Source organism: Bubalus kerabau, chromosome 20, assembly GCF_029407905.1.
Source record: "Bubalus kerabau isolate K-KA32 ecotype Philippines breed swamp buffalo chromosome 20, PCC_UOA_SB_1v2, whole genome shotgun sequence".
NCBI classification, from domain to species: domain Eukaryota; kingdom Metazoa; phylum Chordata; class Mammalia; order Artiodactyla; family Bovidae; genus Bubalus; species Bubalus kerabau.
In genome coordinates, this window is record NC_073643.1 from 16,576,149 (window position 1) to 16,596,862 (window position 20,714).

The 20,714-nt window shown below is 41.8% G+C and overlaps 2 protein-coding genes across 5 annotated transcripts in view; one reads left to right on the forward strand and one right to left on the reverse strand.

Moving 5' to 3' along the window:
• The window catches only part of LOC129634824 (atypical chemokine receptor 2-like), a 139,858-nt gene that overhangs the window by 44,127 nt on the left and 75,017 nt on the right, over positions 1–20,714 (forward strand). The window contains exons 10-12 of one of the 3 annotated variants that reach the window (XM_055557154.1): positions 13,070–13,215; positions 13,476–13,954; positions 18,594–18,884. In XM_055557154.1, coding sequence (XP_055413129.1) covers positions 18,737–18,884 — 148 coding nt within the window. In that variant the 5' untranslated portion in view covers positions 13,070–13,215; positions 13,476–13,954; positions 18,594–18,736. The other 2 variants (XM_055557156.1, XR_008705927.1) reach the window with 2 other exon arrangements.
• HIGD1A (HIG1 hypoxia inducible domain family member 1A) lies at positions 7,745–13,819 on the reverse strand. 2 transcript variants are annotated; one of them, XM_055557159.1, is made up of 4 exons: positions 13,685–13,819; positions 9,341–9,455; positions 8,572–8,706; positions 7,745–7,902 (listed from the first exon to the last, which is right to left on the reverse strand). In XM_055557159.1, exons 2-4 carry the CDS (start codon positions 9,435–9,437, stop codon positions 7,853–7,855), a joined length of 282 nt encoding a protein of 93 aa, XP_055413134.1. In that variant the 5' UTR covers positions 9,438–9,455; positions 13,685–13,819; the 3' UTR covers positions 7,745–7,852. The 2 variants fall into 2 exon arrangements, with proteins under 2 accessions (XP_055413134.1, XP_055413135.1); XM_055557160.1 differs by having other exon boundaries at positions 9,341–9,451; positions 13,685–13,730.

Below are 20,714 nucleotides of genomic sequence, written 5' to 3' on the forward strand. Positions count from 1 at the left end.
AAATATGACATAACCAGTTAGTGATCCTACCCTTACTATGAGAAGAAAAGTTAAACACAGTCTTTCAGAAGTAAGAATACCTAGGTTTTAATTCTTGGACATTAGTCAAGTCACAAACCTCAACTTTCTTCTTAAAATAGCAATAGTAAATTTATTTTCATGATAATCAAATAGATCTCAAAAGTGATCTGTAAACTGAAATGTTCTTCAACTGTCATGCATTTTTATAGCCTTAACTGTTTAGCCTCAAAATGAAAGTAAGCTTTGCTGCAGCTTAAAACCAAGGTTCCATTTATCTCTTGCCATTTCAGAGTTCTCTTCTTAATGGACCTCGGCTTTGCAGGTCCAAAATCTAATTTGATCATTAAACCAGGAGTGTCATTTGGGACCAGACTTATGTCATCCATGATATTAAGTGATTAACCTGTAAACAAACAAGAACACTAAGACACTAGTTCACACTAGGGGATTGTGACACATATCCAGAGCTCCTCCTTTCCCAGAATCAGACACTCATGATGCCAAGAGTCATCAGAAAGATATTGTGGGCAATTGAGAGCAAACAGAAGCAAACTGCATTGAAATATTTTTAACTTAGGGTTAGAAAGAGCGCTAAGTCATGTCTGACTCTTGCGATCCCATGAACTGTAGCCTGCCAGGCTCCTCTGTCCATGGGATTCTCCAGGCAAGAATACTGGAGAGGGTTGCCATTTCCTTCTCCAGGGGATCTTCCCAACCCAGGAATTGAACCCAGGTCTCCCACATTGCAGGCAGATGCTTTACTGACTGAGCTACATGGGAAGCTTTATTAAATATTCTACTTCACAATCAGAAGCACGCTATAGATAAAAATTGTCCATTGTCTCCAGGTTCAAGTTCCTTTCTCGCTGGAAGGTGCTGGATACACATCGCCAGTTTTCTTCATCTCATCATGGATTTGGGCTTTTTTTGTTGGCCACCAGCCTCTCAGACTCCCCCTACCCCACCCAGTTGCCCCTCTGTACACTCCTTGTTTTAATTTAACACCATTCTGGCTATAGTCAAGTCCTATTTTATCTGTGGAGCAATTTTGTCTTAAGATGTGCTTATATATATGGTGATCTCATTCATCATATGTTGACTTCATTAGAAAACCCAATGTTCTGCCAAGATTCATCAGCCCTTAGTTCCAGGGGACCACTCTGATGGCTCTCCTCCAAGCATAATGTATTGGTAATATACTTTATATTTTCTCCCCAAATTTCTCAGTTTCACTCTTGGCTCACATCATGGTCTTTCAAAACATTTGGATGAAAGTCACGTTTTCTCAGAGGTAATTGGTTTCTTCCATGTTGATAAGGTCCCCAATACCTTGTCTACTTACTAGTTTTTAATTTACTCCCTCCACAGTAAGACCATGTATATGTGAGAATCTCAACTTTCTTTTTAAAAACCTGAAGTATAGTTGATTTAAATTATTCTGTTAATTACTGCTGTACAGCAAAGTGATTTACTTACACACACATATTACATTTTTGTATTCTTTTCTGTTTTATCATAGGATATTGAATATAGTTCTCTGTGTACAGTAGGTTTTTGTTTATCCATTCTCTATATAAAAGTTCACATCTGCTAACCCCAACCTTCCACTCCATCCCTTCCCCAACCCCTTTTCCCTTGGCAACCATCAGTCAGCCCAGTCTGTGACTCTGTTTCTGTTTCATGGATATATGTTCATTTGTGTCATATTTTAGATTCCACATATAAGTGATATCATATGGTATTTGTCTTTCTGTCTTACTTCACTTAATGTGATCATCTCTAGTTGTTATCACTCAGCTTCCTTCTTATCAAGACCAAATATTAGCCGAGGATTTTTATATATGGAAAAAACCTGAGAATAAAGCAGATATATTGGAAAAAAGTATTGAATTTGGGACCTGATGGGAACTGTGTATGTGTGTGTGCAGTGAGTGGGGGGAATGAAAGGAAGGGAAGAGCAAGTGTTTTTTGGATCGGCACGGCTTTATGCATAAGCCTTCTGTTCCGTCATGCAGTCTTTGCACAGGACCGAGGTCTCAAGTTCTGGATTTGGGTCCCAGCTCTGTCATTTTTCAGTTGTATGGACTTGAGTAAATTACAGCTTCCCACATTGGAAAAGTCAGGATGATACCTACTCCAGTTTTTGTGAGGGACTAGTAGGGAGTATGGGCTTCCCTGGTGGTTCAGTGGTAAGGAATCTGCCTGTCAATGCTGGAGACTTGGGAAATGGCAACCCACTGCAATATTCTTGCCTGGGAAATCCCATGGACAGGGGAGCCTGGCAGGCTGCAATCCATGGGGTCGCAAAAGAGTCAGACGTGACTTTGTGACTGAACAACAGCAAAGTGGAGAGTATAAATACATTCTATTTATTTATTTATTTTTGGCTGCGCTGGGTCTTCGTTGCTGTATGCTGGTTTTCTTTAGTTGCAAAAGGGTTACCACAGTGGGCCATGCATTGTGTTTTAAATTCACATATAGCAAGATTTATAAAAAGGTAAAAGTTCACTGTGGTCTGGAAGAGTTCAGAGTAGTTTACCAAAAGTAGAATGGGGTTGGGTCTTTAAGGGGTATACTGAATTGACTGGGAGTGGGGAAGGGGAACATTCAGGAAAGGACTAGAGCCCGAGCAGAGGTGTCAGGGACAGTGGTGGGCACAGGGCTTTGGTGTCAGTGGCTCTGCTGGAGCTAGGGGGCAGCACAGGAGGTGAAGGGCCTCAGTTTAGTGGTGGCAAGAAGAAAAGAACAAATCTGAGCAATGCAGGACTCGGCTTATGAAAAACAGGGCTTGGTGACTGGCTTAATAGTGATAAATGAATGGGAGGAAGGAAAGACACTTCTAAGAGTTTGAGCCCAGGGTGTGATGGTGGGAGATGGAGATGACTAACAGGAACGAGTGATCTCGGAAGGAGCCCCAGTGGGGAAGACAGGAAGTATAGCTGTAGACAAGCTGAGTAAGAGGGCTCCAGCTGAAAGGTATGATGATGGCATTTCTACCTTGTAAACTTTCAGTCTCTCTGTGACACTTCAGAGTGACACTGAGGACAGGAAAAGACCTAACACGAATGTTGTAAGCAACTCAGGATACTACAGAGGGGACCTGCCAGATGCTAGCCTCCACTCGGAAACTTGTCTATCACTACTGAATTTAGGAGAAATTTTCCTAAATTTTGTTTTGCTAAAAAACAAATGATTTTGCCTCATTTCAGTGGCTAGAGGGAAAGTAGGCCCTCTTTATCTAAGAATAACGCCAGGATGCATGAGTATTACTGGCTCTTCCATGAACTTATAGCAGGTAAATCATTCACTAAGAAAGTGGCAATCCAGGCATGGCTGGTGCATGTTTGGTCTCCTTCCTCCAGTTTCCCATTTGAATTGAAGAGCTTTCAAACAGGATTAAGTATGTAAATAATAGTTGGCAGTTCCCCTGTTTGACATGATACCTTATGTTCCTTCAGCTTTGTTCCGGCCTGTTTCCATGGGGTGTAGATTTACCTGGGAATAGAGCCTAAATTTCAAGTTCTTGAAACTTTGAGCAGTGTTTCCTCATCTGTGAGGCAAAAGAAATGGTCTAAATGACCTGTCCTCTACTCCAGAGTTCCGACTCCAGGATACAGAAGCAGAGTGCACTTTGGAGATTTATGCGTGCAGTCAAATTCCAACTCTCACCACCAGACGGCACTGTTGCCTGTTAACTAGAAATAGGTTGATGACTTTTTCTGGAAACAGAATCCTGAACGTCAAAATATGACCTACTTATTCTAATTAATTCAACAAACATTTATTGAACATCTGTATGAGCCAGGCACTAATGCCAGCTGCTTTGGATGAAAAAAGATCATCACGCCTTCATAGTAGAAGAGAAAGGCATGGAAGCAGTCATACACCAGTGCTCCAAAAACATGCAACAGTAAGCCAAGGAATCTCCCAGAGAAAAATCATCTTAAGTTAGATCATGGCTTCCTTGGGGTAGCTTCTCTGACTCCAGCCTTAGGTTAGGTCCCCCATTCTTCTGCATCCTATACCTAGTATTCATCATGCTTTCCGAAGTCAGTGATCTAAAGTCAGCCTTTGCTGCTAGACTAAGTTGTGAGAGGAGGGCCTGTGTACCTCCTGTGCTGCCACATTTCCAAGCTTAACATTTAACAATGGTAACAGTTCAAAATTCTCCAAGCCAGGCTTCAGCAATATGTGAACCATGAACTTCCTGATGTTCAAGCTGGTTTTAGAAAAGGCAGAGGAACCAGAGATCAAATTGCCAACATCTGCTGGATCATGGAAAAACCAAGAGAGTTCCAGAAAAACATCTATGTCTGCTTTATTGACTATGCTAAAGCCTTTGACTGTGTGGATCACAAGAAACTGGAAAATTCTGAAAGAGATGGGAATACCAGACCACCTGACCTGCCTCTTGAGTAAGCTGTATGCAGGTCAGGAAGCAACAGTTAGAACTGGACATGGAACAGACTGGTTCCAAATAGGAAAAGGAGTACGTCAAGGCTGTATATTGTCACCCTGCTTATTTAACTTATCTGCAGAGTACATCATGAGAAACGCTGGACTGGAAGAAGCACAAGCCGGAGTCAAGATTGGCGGGAGAAATATCAATAACCTCTGATATGCAGATGACACCACCCTTATGGCAGAAAGTGAAGAGGAACTAAAAAGCCTCTTGATGAAGGTGAAAGTGGAGAGTGAAAAAGTTGGCTTAAAGCTCAACATTCAGAAAACGAAGATCATGGCATCCAGTCCCATCACTTCATGGGAAATAGATGGGGAAACAGTGTCCGACTTTATTTTATTGGGCTCCAAAATCACTGCAGATGGTGACTGCAGCCATGAAGTTAAAAGACGCTTACTCCTTGGAAGGAAAGTTATGACCAACCTAGATAGCATATTCAAAAGCAGAGACATTACTTTGCCAACAAAGGTCCGTCTAGTCAAGGCTATGGTTTTTCCAGTGGTCATGTATGGATGTGAGAGTTGAACTGTGAAGAAGGCTGAGCGCCGAAGAATTGATGCTTTTGAACTGTGGTGTTGGAGAAAACTCTTGAGAGTCCCTTGGACTGCAAGGAGATCCAACCAGTCCATTCTGAAGGAGATCAGCCCTGGGTGTTCTTTGGAAGGAATGATGCTAAAGCTGAAACTCCAGTACTTTGGCCACCTCATGCAAAGAGTTGACTCACTGGAAAAGACTCTGATGCTGGGAGGGATTGGGGGCAGGAGGAGAAGGGAACGACAGAGGATGAGATGGCTGGATGGCATCACTGACTCGATGGACGTGAGTCTGAGTGAACTCCGGGAGTTGATGATGGACAGGGAGGCCTGGCGTGCTGCGATTCATGGGGTCGCAGTCAGACACGCCTGAGCAACTGAACCAAACTGAACAGCAACCATTCAGAGATTACCAGCGTATCAGGTGCTATGCTAAGCCCTGCCACATTCACTACTGCATTTAATCTTCCCAACAACCTAGGCCACTGACATTGTCCCCACTTTACAGATGAGGAAACCATAGCTAGTAAGTGGCAAAACCATGAACCCAGGTCTGGCTCAATAAACAGTAGTATCACATCCCCTTGAGCCACTTTTAATAACTTTCATAATCTGAATATCAGCCTATTCATCCACCCTAATTTATCACTCTCTTCTTCAGGGAAGGTTCATCTGTCCTAATTTATCACTCTGTTCTTGACTCATTTTCTCCTGATTACTGAGTACTCAATAGTCTCAACATTTTGCTCCTGTTCTTCTGTCCTCTGGCATTTGTCTAGCTCAATTTCTCTCAAATTAGTATTCATTTAACAAAATCAATAATGTACTCATCCATTAGAAAGTTTCTGAAACTTGTTTTCAAATTTCTTTTTCTGTAGAAGGCTTATCCTTAATGAAATTACTGTTAGGACTGCCTACGAGCAACTCCTGTGTCTACTGGAGGCTGAGAGGAGTTCCTAGTAATAGCATTTATTTTTTCCTTGTTTATTTTTTATTTTCAAATCTAAGTACAAAACAAGCACACAGTAAACAGCTTTTAAGTGACCTTTTCTATTTGCAATGATCTATAAATATTAAATACTCCAACAAAAAAAATGGTTCTATATAGTGAAATCAAATATTCCCCCAAACCAAAAAATAAAAGCCCATGAACTATATGCAAGTGACAAACTCTCCACATCTCAGTTCTCTCAATTTTGTTGTTTAGTTGCTGAGTCGTGTCTGACTCTTTGTGACACCCACCACCTCCCATGGACTGTAGCACGCCAGGCTCCTGTCCCTGGATTTCCCAGGCAAGAATACTGGAGTGGGTTGCCATTTCCTTCTGCATAGCTTTTATTTTTAAAGCACATTTCCCATAGACCCATATCATGATCTATAAGCTAGATAGGACTGTAGTAATTACCTAGTCCAATCTCTTGTTTCTAACTAGGAGAAAATTGAGAAAACCCTGATTTGGGCCAGGTTATATAATCTTGGTAAGTCAAGACCATGTTGTACCCTCTTGTCTAACACTACTCATTAATGACAACTGCTGCCTCTCCAGCATTAGTTTCACAAAGACCAACATTTCAAGTCTCTAACATCTGTTGGCGTCTACTGCACGACTGCCCAGGTTTCAGTCCCAAACACAGCTTTCTCTACCTATGTGACCTTAGGTTAATTACTTAAAACTGTATCTCAGTGTCCTTCTCCACGAAACAAGGATCACAGTTCTTAGGGTTGTTAGGAAATTTAAATGATTTTATACATGAAAAGTATGTGGCACACAGTAAATACCCAATAAATTTTTAGCTGTTATTCCCTCTTTTCTTGGAACTACTTATGCTACTTCAAAGAACGATGGTTTTTCCCAAATTGAAATAAATACAAGACATTTGACGTGTTCATTTACTTTAATAACACTACATTTACCATGTTATCACCATGGAATGTAAATTCAGTTTAGACGAGAATTTCACAAGTACAACAAAGCATTCTGTGATATACCAAAGTTTGTATAATGTCTGACCAAACCAGCTTGCTCATCAATGACTTCCATTATAGGGATTTTATTTAGTTGATGATACTTTTGGAGAAAATAAACATACTGCACACATTTAAAAAGTGTTTTTCATTTACCTTTGCATTAGCACTTAAATACATGTTTCAAAATAATTTAAAATTATTCTAATATTAACAGCAGCAAAATACAATTCTGCAATTACAAAAGAGCTAAAAGGGATCCACAAGTTAAGTTACTCTCATGTTTATAACTATGATTCTAAAATAAATACTACTTCAAAGTGGCTCTGTTACCAGCTTTTTAGTTTTGGTTTAAAAACACACACAGACTTCCAGGGAGGTTTGTAATGTTGTATTCCATGGACTGTTCTGAAAGGGTTCCTCAAGAGCCAACCAGCCCTTAAAACAGTACTCAGTCCACAAGGCCGTCAGAAAGTTAAATTAACTGGGGTAAATAGGATTCCTACATTACATCAAAAGCATATGATATTCTGCAGCAACTGGGAGCATTTTCAGGATTGGCATGTTGTCTTCTTTAGAACTAATTTCAACAGAAGAGTTTAAGGTGGACAGGTACCACTATCAAGTGTATTTAAAAGTGACATGTTTCTTTTGTGCTGGTCTGACTCCCCTGAATGACCTAGCTAGTGAACTAGTCACCAGTAACTTGGTCACCAGGCAAATCAAGCCTGCAAGAAAGGAAGCCAGTTTTCAAATGACCATGTTCTTGTCTGACCCAAACAATTTATTTTCAGCATAAACATATAACCTCAATATGAGATGTCTAACTAAAGCAAGCACCACCAAGACGACCAAGACAGCATCTCCTCTTCTAAGGTTTAGGTTTCCCCCAGAATTCTTGATACAGGGAATAGCCCATACCTGAAGAAAAAGAATGCTAGTTAAGCATTTAAAATTTTTTTTCAGTATTAGAAAATTAAAAACTATTCATAAAACAGCTAAAAGTAGCACTCTTACTAGCATATGATGCTTAAAAGGAAAACAAGACCCTAGGCTGCTTACATTCTTGCTTTCTTAAATAATTCCAATTTCTAAAATTCTTTTTACACAGTTTCCAAAGTATTTTCAAGACTAGTATGATTAGCTCAGATGGCTAAAATATCAATATTTATCTGGCAACTTTAAAAGGACTCAATCTTGCTGTATAAAGCAGATAATGTCAATGAATTATAAAGCCTACAAAAGCATGTAGTATCTTTTCCACCTTCAAAAACTCAATAAAACAGCCATCATGTCTCTTCCAGATGATGGATCTTACTACCAACCCTATTTGCATATATAGACTCCTCAATGACATTATAATGGGCATTACTATCTTTTCTCTCTTTAAAACCTTAGTAAGGTTATTCATCATAGAGTAAAACTATACCACTACTCGAACTATTTTTATTCGTTCAGTTTTTAGGTGAAAATGAGTAGTGATATTTGCAAACTGCTTCAAAGTCAGTTAAAAGTATCTACCTTGTTTTACTTACAAAGAAATCCATTCATGGGGAACCAAAAATTTGAAAATGTCCTGTAGGAACCTACCAAGAGTCATTGCTCCCACAACAAAGCCTTGGGCTGCCACACGCATGTGGATCAGGTGAACAGACATTTTAGTATGTCCCCTGCTCTTCAATCTATATAATCCATATGCAACAATTGCTGCAAAACCTGCCATTCCTGTAAAAAAAATAGTCACAAGTTATGTCAGATACATTGGGGCAGGGAATCAAGAAAAGTTTATTATCAATCGATGTTCTATTTTTTATAAGGATGCTTTAGGAGACCATTACCCAGTTAGCATACGAACTGAGGTTTTAATCCCCACCCCGATTCAGAATTAAAAACTCAAAATTGGTAGCAAGCAATAGCAGATCTAGAAAATCAAGATCATCTTTGAAGTATGGGCTTGTGAAGCCAGTAAATAAATTCCTTTAAGAGTGCTAGGGGAACTCTTCTCTGTCCTACTTCCATCCCTGAAGGAAATCAGTTAAGGGAATGCAGCAGAGACTGTAATAAACCACAACTGTGAGTTTATAACAACTCTTGAGTCTTGTGAGTCCTTGTAGCAAATCACTGAAACTGATGGTCGTCTTGGGGTCACAACACATTCACTGAAATAAGTCAATAAAACAAGATGTCTGAATTCAGAGAAGAATTTTTACGACAGTTATTTATACCAGTCTAAGCATATTTCAACATATGAAAAAATATTAAAAAATAAATGCTTCATCAGGAAATGCTTGATGAATGAAACAAGTTGCTCACACTTCTTCTGTGTTAAAGCTTATTAGACCATCAAAGTCAAACTTACCAATGGGGACAAATGGTGCCTCTCTAGCTTTTCGGATAAGTTTAGATCCCTGATCTTCATCATATGAAGAAAGAGAAATATCTGTGTCACTTGACATAGTGATTGAAGAATCTTCCTGAAACAGAATTTCCATGAGGTTCTGCAGTTAAAAGCATACTTTTTTAATAAGATTATTCCTTTAAGTAATACAAAAAAAAGGCAAGATACTAGCCAGATTATATGAATAACAGGGCATGGTGAAAAAAAGATTAATTTCCATAACAAAGGGACCAAGGCTCCATTCTCCCTTTTTTTTTTGTAACACAGGAAGCTAATAGGCATTTCATCACAGTAAAGTAATAATTCAATTTCACCTTGGTCATGGTCACTACATACTTCCTTCTGACTGATCTGCACAGATGATAAACTTCACCCGCAGATTAAAAAAAGGGAGTCACACATAGTATATAAGTACACAAGTATCTCTGACTGATGTTAATTACAATACACTGTTGTAATTGATACCAGTCAGATGTCATTTACTGCTGCTGCTGCTGCTAAGTCGCTTCAGTCGTGTCCGACTCTGTGCGACCCCATGACGGCAGCCCACCAGGCTCTGCCGTCCCTGGGATTCTCCAGGCAAGAACACTGGAGTGGGTTGCCATTGCCTTCTCCATTGTGTGAAAGTGAAAAGTGAAAGTGAAGTCGCTCAGTCGCATCCGCCTTGTAGCGACCCCATGGACTGCAGCCTACCAGGCTCCTCCATCCGTGGGATTTTCTAGGCAAGAGTACTGGAGTGGCTTGCCATTGCCTTCTCCGATGTCATTTACAGATGACATCAAAAAGTTAACTGCCAATCCCATTATCTGTATAGTCTTAGCTTATGAATTTTTCATGTGCATCACACTCCCTCCAGTAATAAATGGCTCTCATTCAACACTTTGCTATTCAAGGGGTTTAATAGTAATCAAGGTTCTCAAAGAAAATCCAACTCTAGACGTGAGGCGTAGGGTTTAGTTTGAAAAGTGAAATTGTCCCTCCAACCTCCATCCTCACTGGGAAGAGTACAGTTCTGTCATCTGACAGAGAAGACCTTAATCCAGATGAGCTGTACAGTATCACACAGATAGAATCAATTAGAACTAGGGCTTCCCTGGTGGCTCAGCTGGTAAAGAATCTGCCTGCAATGCGGGAGACCTGGGTTCGATCCCTGGCTTGGGAAGATCCCCTGGAGAAGGGAAAGGCTACACGCTCCAGTATTCTAGCCTGGAGAAGTCCATGGACTGTATAGTCCATGGGGTTGTAAAGAGTTGGACACGACTGAGCGACTCTCACTTTGACTTTCTCTTCTTTCTTGTGCTCCATTACCTGCTAACTAAATGAACCCCTACTTTGTCTGAGCTTTTATTATATACAAGGTTCAACAAGCTCAAAGTTCAGGATGCTCATTATATATTTCAAGAGATTAAAATGTAAACACTGAAATAATGTTTCAGAAATTAAATTCTTTTAAAACATGCCAGAGTATGTACACTTTGCAAAGAGCATAACAGAGACAGAATTTAGAGTGTGGTATCTTTTAGATAAAGTTTGGGAAGTTTCAGAGAAATATTTGAGCTTGGCTTTCAACATACTACATAAATGAGGACTTCCCTGGTGGTCCAGCAGTTAAGAGCTACGCTTCCACTGCAGGGGGCCCGGACCCTGGTCTGGGAACTAAGATCCCACGTGCTGCATGGTGCAGCCAAAAAAACCCAAACAAACAAACCCCAAGATACTACATAAATCGACTAGATGGTAAGATTAAACTATTTTAGGCCAGTATGTTTATTAGTTCCCTTCATAATCAATCGAAACTTCCCAAAGGCAAACATTTCAAAATCTTTCCTATTTTACCACAATTCCTCCTTCTACCTTCCTCACCAATCCCACATTCTAATTAAACTTATTGTTTGTTGAAAAATATTACTTCAATATTTATTCAACTATTAAAATTATTCTCAGGCAATTAGGAAAATTTAGTGAAAAATAACAATTACACACATTTTTAGAGTTTCATCAGTAAGAAAAACATCAAGCTGTATCTACATAAGTGCTAATTTCTCTTTTAATTCTTACATTGCTCAATGAAAGAACACGATAACCTGAGTAGGTTTTGGATCCTTGCGACCCCAAGGAAAAAAACCCACTATATATGACAATCCACTTTTAAAAACTAGCACCTCCTTTTGCAGATACAAAAGCATGTTTTCTTCCTTTGTCCTAATTTCTAGATAACTAACTGTCCAACAGATCAGTGTAGCAAAAGTTCGCTTCTCCTTCCTTGCAGCAGTTTGTATGGATAGGCCATTTGACCTGGCTTTCAGAAAGTAGTCCCTGGGGTAAGAATCAAGGTATGAAGGAACCATGTAGTCATTATTTGTCTTAAGTGACTAAGGATAATTTGTCTCTGATACAGAACACCTTGTGTGCACATTTCAGCATAAAAGAAAGGGGAATATTCAAAGTCCAACACATCACAAAGTTAATTTGTTATTCTATGGTTCAAATTCTATTTCTATCATGACATTTATCTATAAAACTCCCTGAGTGTAAGATTTTAATAATTCTCTTCCTGATCACCTAGAAGTTTCCCCAAGTATTCATGATTTACAGCCACCTAAATAAAAAATGGTTAACTTTTAAAGTATCAGGGTCAATAAGTCACTTGAGAATAAAACCCCAAGGTTCAATCCATGCCAGTAGCCTTATTTTACAGATGGAAAAAGAAAGCTTATGAAGGGTGAAATAAACTGCTCAACAACAGGAATCTCTGGCAGGGCAGGATTAGAACCCAGCTCTCCTAATAAACAGTTGTGGGTTCTTTTGATTGACAATATATTGCCAGATCATTTGTCTTATTATGCTGGTGTACATTTTATCTGAAAAAATAGAAAATCCATTTCTTAACAGAAGCCTGCATCTCCTCCTTTGAATTGTGAAAAATGTCTGTCATGCCCAAAGTTAAATGGAATCTTCTTCCCCAGTGACTTAATTCATCTAACAATTTCAGCTGTGATTTGAATATTTTTTCCCCTAGCATCACTTCTGGATTTCCTTTATCATTTTCTTATCCACCCACAGCAACTGACCCAGATCTGCCAGAAAGTTGAACATGTACAAAAGGAGGCACCTAAAACCAGATAACACGAATTAGTCTGTAAACTAAGATACTACTGAAGACCTTTCCAAGTGCATGGGCACCTAGCAGAGGCCTAAGGTAACAGGAGCCGCTCCGCATCACGTGATGTAAAAAGATTTAAGGATCTTCACAGCTCGTCATTTTTGTCACAGGAGCTTCTAACAATGGATTCCAATTTTAATTTTGAACCCGTCAACTGTCAGCCCGTTTTAAACGGCTTCCAAGTCCCCACCCCAGGAGATTCCGATTCAGATGGTCTGGGGGCAGGTCCCAAGGAATCTATATTTTAAGAAGATCCGTTCAAGAGATTCTGGTGCACAGGGAATCAAGAGAACCACTGGTGTACAAAACTCAAATACGATTGTCATGCTGGGGCCTGGTACCACTTATACATCACAACTTTTCATCCCAGGCACTTCTGGAAGCATAGATTCCATCCATAGGGATTACCCAGAAGAGGGGAATAATTGATTCCCGCACCGGTAAAATAGGCGAATAAACCTGCCGAATCATTTCGACTGCTCCCAATTCTAATCCTGTGCTATGTTTTGTAATCTCTAACTTGGCAGGTTTACTTTTGAGGAAGAAATGTAAATTCTGTCAGAGGCGCTTGATACAGGCCCTGGTCCTTCTTACCTTCCTGAGGCGGAAGAAGAGTCGCTAAAGGTGGAAGAGAATACCGGCCCGGGGAGAACAGGAAGCCGATGGCGGGAAGGTCGTGTAGTTTTACGCCCTCCCCTCAACCCTTCAACCTTCCTCCCCTTTCCCTTCCTGTGACCTTGTCAGGACTCCATGGCCGGACCGCACGCCCTCCTAATCCCTCCTCACCCACCCGCTCTCAAAGAAGTCACGGACACGCTCGGGACAACGGGCTCCGCGAAGTCGGCTCCAGCCCGGTGCTTCCCCAGATACATCCCCGAGCCTTCCAGCTCAGTCGCGATTCGCCCTACAAACCTTTTCTGCATCCCTTCATAGGTTCCGTACGCTCTCACCAGCCCTCCCCGGCACCACGAAATGAGGCCTGAGCCCCGCCAACCAGACTTCGCCCCTTTCAGCCCAGGCATCAGCCCCGTCTCCTAGTCCCGGGGCGCCAACCCTCCCAAGGTGCTCTCGACGCGGCCTCTCTTCTCCCCACTCCACCGCTCGGAATCACTCGACCCCCAAAGGCCGCCTGCATCACTTACAGACAACTTCAAGACGTTTCAGGTTCCTACCGGATTCTGACCCCACTCCCGCACACGCCGTCCAGCCGGCTTCTCCCGGTCCCGCCTACGTCCGGCCTCAGCCAATCAGAAACCAGCAACAGGCACGCGAGGGTCGGGGCGGGTGGATGGGTGCGTGCGTGCGTGTACGCAATGGGTGGGGTGGCCCAGAGAGAGCCCCGGATTGGCTGGGGCGACGTGCGCGGGCGGTGACTTCTCGTCCCTGGCTCTTACGTACGGATTGCATCAGAGGTGAGAAGTCGGCTTCTTAGGAACGGCGGAGGACGTTCGAGGGTGCTTCTCGGCCCTTGGCCGGGCGGAACTTGACATTAGCTTCGCTGTTTTCCTCTTGGGAGGTGGCGGCAGCGAGCATCCGCGAACGCAGCAGGGCGGGGCTGAGGCTGAGAGGGTTAAACCGCGGCCGGTCCTTGAGACTCGGCTGCGGGTGAGGAGGGGCCGCCGGCGGCTTTAGGGCGCTGGATCCACTCCCATGCCCTGGCACTTACCGGCCGCGAACAGGCGCTATGGGCCTCTGAGCTTGGCGCTTACACTGTAGTCGGAGGCAGCCATTCATTACAAGCACGGGTGACTCCATACTGACCGGCGTGGTTTGCCTAGGAAAGAAGTCACAGGCACCTTGTAACGGTGAACTTCCTGGGACAGAACCCGTGGGACAGAACCCGTAATTTGTTAGTAGATCACTCGGGAACTACCTGGCGAATTGGCGCAAAGCATCAAGCACTGCCATGAGGACTGTTTTCTAACTAAACTAAAATTTCTGGCTATAACCGTGAAACGAGGCAGACTGCCAAGTGCTCTAACCCACAGGTAGAAGCTCAGTGTCATAGGCTCAGGATCTTGAAAATCTTTTGTCTCATAATTCAGACACAAGTAGGAAACATTCCCTTGTGGCTCATCTGGTAAAGAATCTGCCCACAATGCGGGAGACCTGGGTTCTATCCTTGGGTTGGGAAGATCCTCTGGAGAAGGGAAAGGCTACCCACTCCAGTATTCTGGCCTGGTATAGTCCATGGGGTCGCAAAGAGTCGGAAACGACTGAGCGGCTTTCACTTTCACTTCAGGAAACATTCATTCTGAGTAGGATAAAAACTCCTTACCTTGGTCGTGTGGAGTGCTTTCAGCTCCTTGCTGGCGCCTGTTTTGTCAGGTTCGTGGCGATATCTCCCTGAACACTGTCTTTGAGCTCTGGAGGGCCTTGGTAATGTTAAAAGAAGCGACAGTGGATACAAAGGGCTTTAAAGTTAAATCGGAAGATCAGAAGTTGATTTAGGGTAATTAAAACAGTAAAAGAGGGACTTCTCTGGTGGTCCAGTGGCTTAGAGTCTGTGCTCCCAAAGCAGGGGACCTGGGTTCACTACCTAGTCAGGGAACTAGATCCCATATGCAGCATCTAAGGCCCAGTGCAGCTAAATATATATTTAAGAAAATAAGAGAACGTGAGATTTGAAAATGAAAGCCATATTCATAGGTAATGCAGAAGTCATCAAGTCCCTTAATTCTGGAAATACAAAGACTAACTTCAGCAATGACCATGGCCTATTCTTTGAATCAAAATAATGTTAAGTTTGTTTACTAATTTCTAGAGAATGGGATTTGGAGTCAGGCAGACCAGTGCTAGTCCCAGCTTGGCCATATACTAACCATGACTTTGAGCTTCACTTTCTTCCTTTGAAAAAAGAGGATAACAGTAGTACTGATTAATGAGGAAACACATATAAAGTGTAAGTTATTACTTTAAAAATTCCTATGATATGCATTGTGCGGAAAGAGGCAGACTCTGCCCTATTTGTGTAAAAAATGATCTCTTTCTGATTAGTATGTAGAAACCAGAATCTTGGTAAATGGTAATAATAACTATCAGACGATATAGAAGATTTTACAAAGATTATTCTGCTATTCTTTATTCAGTACCATAAGAAAACAATAGTGACAACTTATTTAACTTAAGATTTTCATAATACAGTATTATTTTTAATGTATAACATATATTGTTTCATTCTTACTCTGTGTCATTTCAAAGAATAATACAGAAGACTAAAAAAATTCAGGTTCTCATGTATTAAATTAATCTACATATAGTTTATAGAAAGGCAGCACAGGAAGTGTCTGCCAGTTTGGGCTAATTTCCCCTCTTTAGAGAGTCTCTCTAACTTTTCATGCTCCAAGGAGCTGTCCACATATGATCATATCCACTATAAAAGAAATGCGCTTCTAAACTCAAACGTCTGTTTAGGTTATGGCTCAGCTTAAAGCTACGTAATCCAGTTTTAGACATCCTTAAAAAACATTGTGTGATCTTTGTGGCATTTTGTCTAAAACAAATCTTAAGACTTTTGAGAAAAATTGAGTATTGAGTATTTTAAAAATAGAAATGAGAGTCAGGGTCACCAAATACTGGACATGTATATTGTGCCTGGTGCTGTGCTGGACTCAGAAATTAGACTCAGTTCCTTCCCTGAAGTAATTTATAATCTGATTAGGTCAAAGGAATAGGTGTAGAAAGCAGTCTGTGAGAAGTGCTTTGAGTGGAAATCCACGTGGATACCATAGTGAGTGAGCTATTTCAAAGTAGGCTTCTTGGGACTGGGGCTTGAATGTGTGAACTTTGAAGGATGACTAGCGTGTAAACACATTGGAAGAATATTCCAGAAAAGGAAACATGGGTGGAGGAATAGAAGTAGACTGTGGAATTGTAGCTGCAGTATGAAGGACAATAAGTGGGGAAAAGGCAAACACTTGTGACTAAAGCACAGTCAGAGAGTAATGGAAAGTAAACTCAGTGGGGAGGACCTTTAATACTAGTAAAAGAACTTGGACAGTATTGTAGTTGTTGGCCCTTGAAAGTTTTAGAGCTGGATATTTACAAGAGCAGACTGTTTGAGGTATTGAAAATTGAATGCATTAGAAAGGTACTGTCAGCATTTCTCTGCCAGAAAGCTAAAGGCTGTTCAGTTTGTGGCTTGTGATGGTCTTTGTATTGAAGCCACAGTCTAGGTCTTAAGGATATGGAAGGCAGCTACATGCAGTAGTGTTGTTCCTCTACTACCTTGACAAGGCCTGCTGCTTTAAAGCAGTGATGGTCCATACAGACCAGTGCTCAGGGAACATTGACCAGGGTCCAGGCCATCATAAAATTCCAGACTCTGTAAGATGGCTGTAACTGAACTTAATTCTCTCCTGTCCTCCCCGCTGCTCTGGATACTCCTTCCTCATATGCCGGTTCAGTTCAGTTCAGTTGCTCAGTCGTGTCCGACTCTTTGTGACCCCATGAATCGCAGCACACCACGCCTCCCTGTCCATCACCAACTTCCAGAGTTCACTCAGACTCATGTCCATCCAGTCAGTGATGCCATCCAGCCATCTCATCTTCTGTCGTCCCCTTCTCCTCCTGCCCCCAATCCCTCCCAGCATCAGAGTCTTTTCCAATGAGTCAACTCTTCACATAAGGTGGCCAAAGTACTGGAGTTTCAGCTTTAGCATCATTCCTTCCAAAGAACACCCAGGGCTGATCTCCTTCAGAATGGACTGGTTGGATCTCCTTGCAGTCCAAGGGACTCTCAAGAGTCTTCTCCAACACCACAGTTCAAAAGCATCAATTCTTTGGCGCTCAGCCTTCTTCACAGTCCAATTCTCACATCCATACATGACCACAGGAAAAACCATAGCCTTGACTAGACGGACCTTTGTTGGCAAAGTAATGTCTCTGCTTTTGAATATGCTATCTAGGTTGGTCATAACTTTCCTTCCAAGGAGTAAGCGCGTCTTTTAATTTCATGGCTGCAGTCACCATCTCCAGTGATTTTGGAGCCCAAAAAAATAAAGTCTGACACTGTTTCCACTGTTTCCCCATCTATTTCCCATGAAGTGATGGGACCGGATGCCGTGATCTTCGTTTTCTGAATGTTGAGCTTTAAGCCAACTTTTTCACTCTCCACTTTCACTTTCATCGAGAGGCTTTTGAGTTCTTCTTCACTTTCTGCCATAAGGGTGGTGTCATCTGCATATGTGAGGTTATTGATATTTCTCCCGGCAATCTTGATTCCAGCTTGTGTTTCTTCCAGTCCAGCATTTCTCATATGCCGGTACTTTCTCTTAAATTCCCTGACTTGACTGGAAAACCTGCTTCCCACTCCAGCAACCAAACATGAAACCTGGGTAAATCCCTGATGGTACTTCTGCTTTTGTGTACATGCAGCCAGTGACATGTGGACAGATAACTGAATGACAAGGGGCCAGCGCTCTAAAGAACTGTGGCAGAGATGAGACGTGTCTTCACTCTCAGTAATGTGCTCTGACAAACCTGGCTAAAATTTGCCCAGTTTCTGTATACAGTGATCTCAAGAGGATTATTTACACAGGAAAGCCCTTAAACAGCTCAAATAAGGAAATACATTTGCATCCTTCTAGGTTTGATGCAAGACTTTCAATGAGAATATTTTCTAACAAAAAGCTGTGTGGTTGTCACTAAAAAATGGATCTTGGATTCACTGCAGCTCCTCAGAATTCCTTTCTGTTCTTCCTATTAGTTATTTGGGGTGCATGGTGGGTAGGGAGAGGGGCAGGTGGGGTGGTGGGTATGTAACTTCTCTAGATGAGCTGAAGGCCACCTGCCTCTTTCCCTTGCGTTGGAAATGGTCGGATTTGGAATTAGCAGCACAACCATTTTGTCTTAAAATTTGATGTAATTTTATATCCCATATAATTTATTCAATATGTCTTTTGGTAGAGAGTGAATAGACAGAATTTGGTGTCTTTAGCATTCAGTTTTAGGTAGTTTATATCTTGATTTGAAAAATTAGAAAATTTATAATCTTATATAAACTATGTAAGTGAAAAGGTTGACTAATTTTTATTATCTGTATTTATACAGGTAATTTGACTAGATTACACAAAGAAAGAATTGACCACTGGAAGCAAAAAGCTTTCTGTTTACCACAGGTAAACAGCTCTTTCCACTAGAAAGGATAAATGTGATTTTCTACCTGGGCTGCCCGCTGGCTCCTGGTACTTGGTATGATGGAGAGTCCTGTGGTTGTGCATGAACATTGGGTTGCAAGCACCCTGGCAGCAGAACCTCCATTATGTTTCCACCACAGCACTTGGTGGTATCCTGCCCATGGAAAATGTTGGTTGAATGACTCAAGACTATTTCTCTGCAGAGGTGAGTACGAGAGTTCAGTAACTCTGGCTGCATTTCTGCTACTGGACTGTGGTAGCTGGGCAGGGGCTGTGGGCTCCTGTGGCTTCTTCTTCTTTTGATCACCACCCCATAGACAGTCTCCCTTTCAGAACCCTCCTCTCCTCTCCCCAGCTGCCTTGGGTACCCATTGGCTCTCTGCTTTCCCCCACTCTGTCTCTCCCAAGGGCGACTTAGGGCTAATTTTACAAGTCTGATAATTCTCTGAGAATGAGGTGCCTCTTCTGGAACGCACTGCCACACTCAGTGGCACTGCAAATAGGTTTTTATTGACTAATCTCCACTCTCTGAATCATTCTGCTGTCACACTGATTGCGAGGCACCATCTGTTTGCCTTGATGACTTAATGAATTGAGGGCTTATGATGTTGCTGACATCTAAATTAGATCTGTATCTCAATACAGACAGGATAGTGGTTTCCTTTGCCAGAGATGATGGACAAGTATTTTATAATTCTGAGAGAAAAATGGATTATGCAAATAGACATTTCACCCAAATTGGTGGCCCTCATTACTCTCCCTATGCTGATGCTTTTGTTTAGGGACAGGAACGTGCCTGCCCTGTTTCAGGAAAAACCAGAAAAGAAAAATTATCTGCCTGACTCAAAAGTTTTTGAGTTTTGAGTTTTACTCATGAATCAGCAGACAAGTGCTAGCCGTCAAAGTCCTCCTGCTGTTTTGTTTTATGAGAGTCAGAAGGGTTTTCTGAGAATGATGAGTATTAAAATAACTAGATAAAATGAGCTTATAACCTTGGTCTGTTGCCTAGTATAGTATGGTTGATTAGAGGGAAATTGCAAGCTGCAAGATGGCTAAGTATTGTGTTCTGTGCAGATTGTGATTGCTTGTGAAATTAGGTAAGCTGTTGCTTAAGGGGAGTTCACCAACAGTTTTAAAAGACCTATGACCACTTCTGGCTAATTTGCTCTTTCATGTAGCTGGGATCTGGAATCCTTGTGGTCTCTGAGCTGTTGCTTGGCTCGGGCTGGTAAGGGGATGAGGTGGGAGGTGGCGAGACAAAGGGCAATAGGGAATGATAGTTAATGGGTATCACCCAGATTGGGCATGATAAAAATGGAATTGATCTGGAATTAAAGGTGATGGTTATACAACTTTGTGAATATATTAAAACCCACTGAATTGTACACCTTAAAATGGAGAATTTTATGGTATGTAATTTACCATACCATCTGTTTGTCTTGGTGACTTAATGAATTGAGGGCTCATAAATGTGAGAGAGTGTCCCTGGCCTCCCTCTTACCTGTAAGTATCTTACATTAGAAGTAAGCAGCACCAGGGACTTCCCTGGTGGTCCAGTGGTTAAGACTTTGCCTTCCGGTGCAGGGGCTGTGGGTTCGATCCCTGGTCCAGGGTGCTAGGATCCCACATGCCTTGTGGCCAAAAAGCCCAAACATAAAACAGACGCAATATTGTGACAAATTCAATAAAGACTTTTAAAATGGTCCACACTGAAAAAAAAAAGAAGCAAGCAGCACCACATGGAGCTACCCAGACAGCCTGCTGTACAATACCAGCACGCGCTCAGCACCTCCCATTCTCTGGGCAGGATGCTTCCTTCATACCTGATGTTGTCAAGTGTCTGATCACTAAAACAGCTCGATCAAGCACATATTTTCTTCACTTTACACATGAGAAAGCTGAGGTTCAGCATGGATAAGTAAGTTGCTTATGTTTCCATAGAAGCAGAGGCAGGATTTGAATCTAGTCTTGTTTAGTTCATGGTCTTTCTGGAAGGTTCCATTGCCTGTCTGTACTTTCTTTTCCTTTTTGTGCC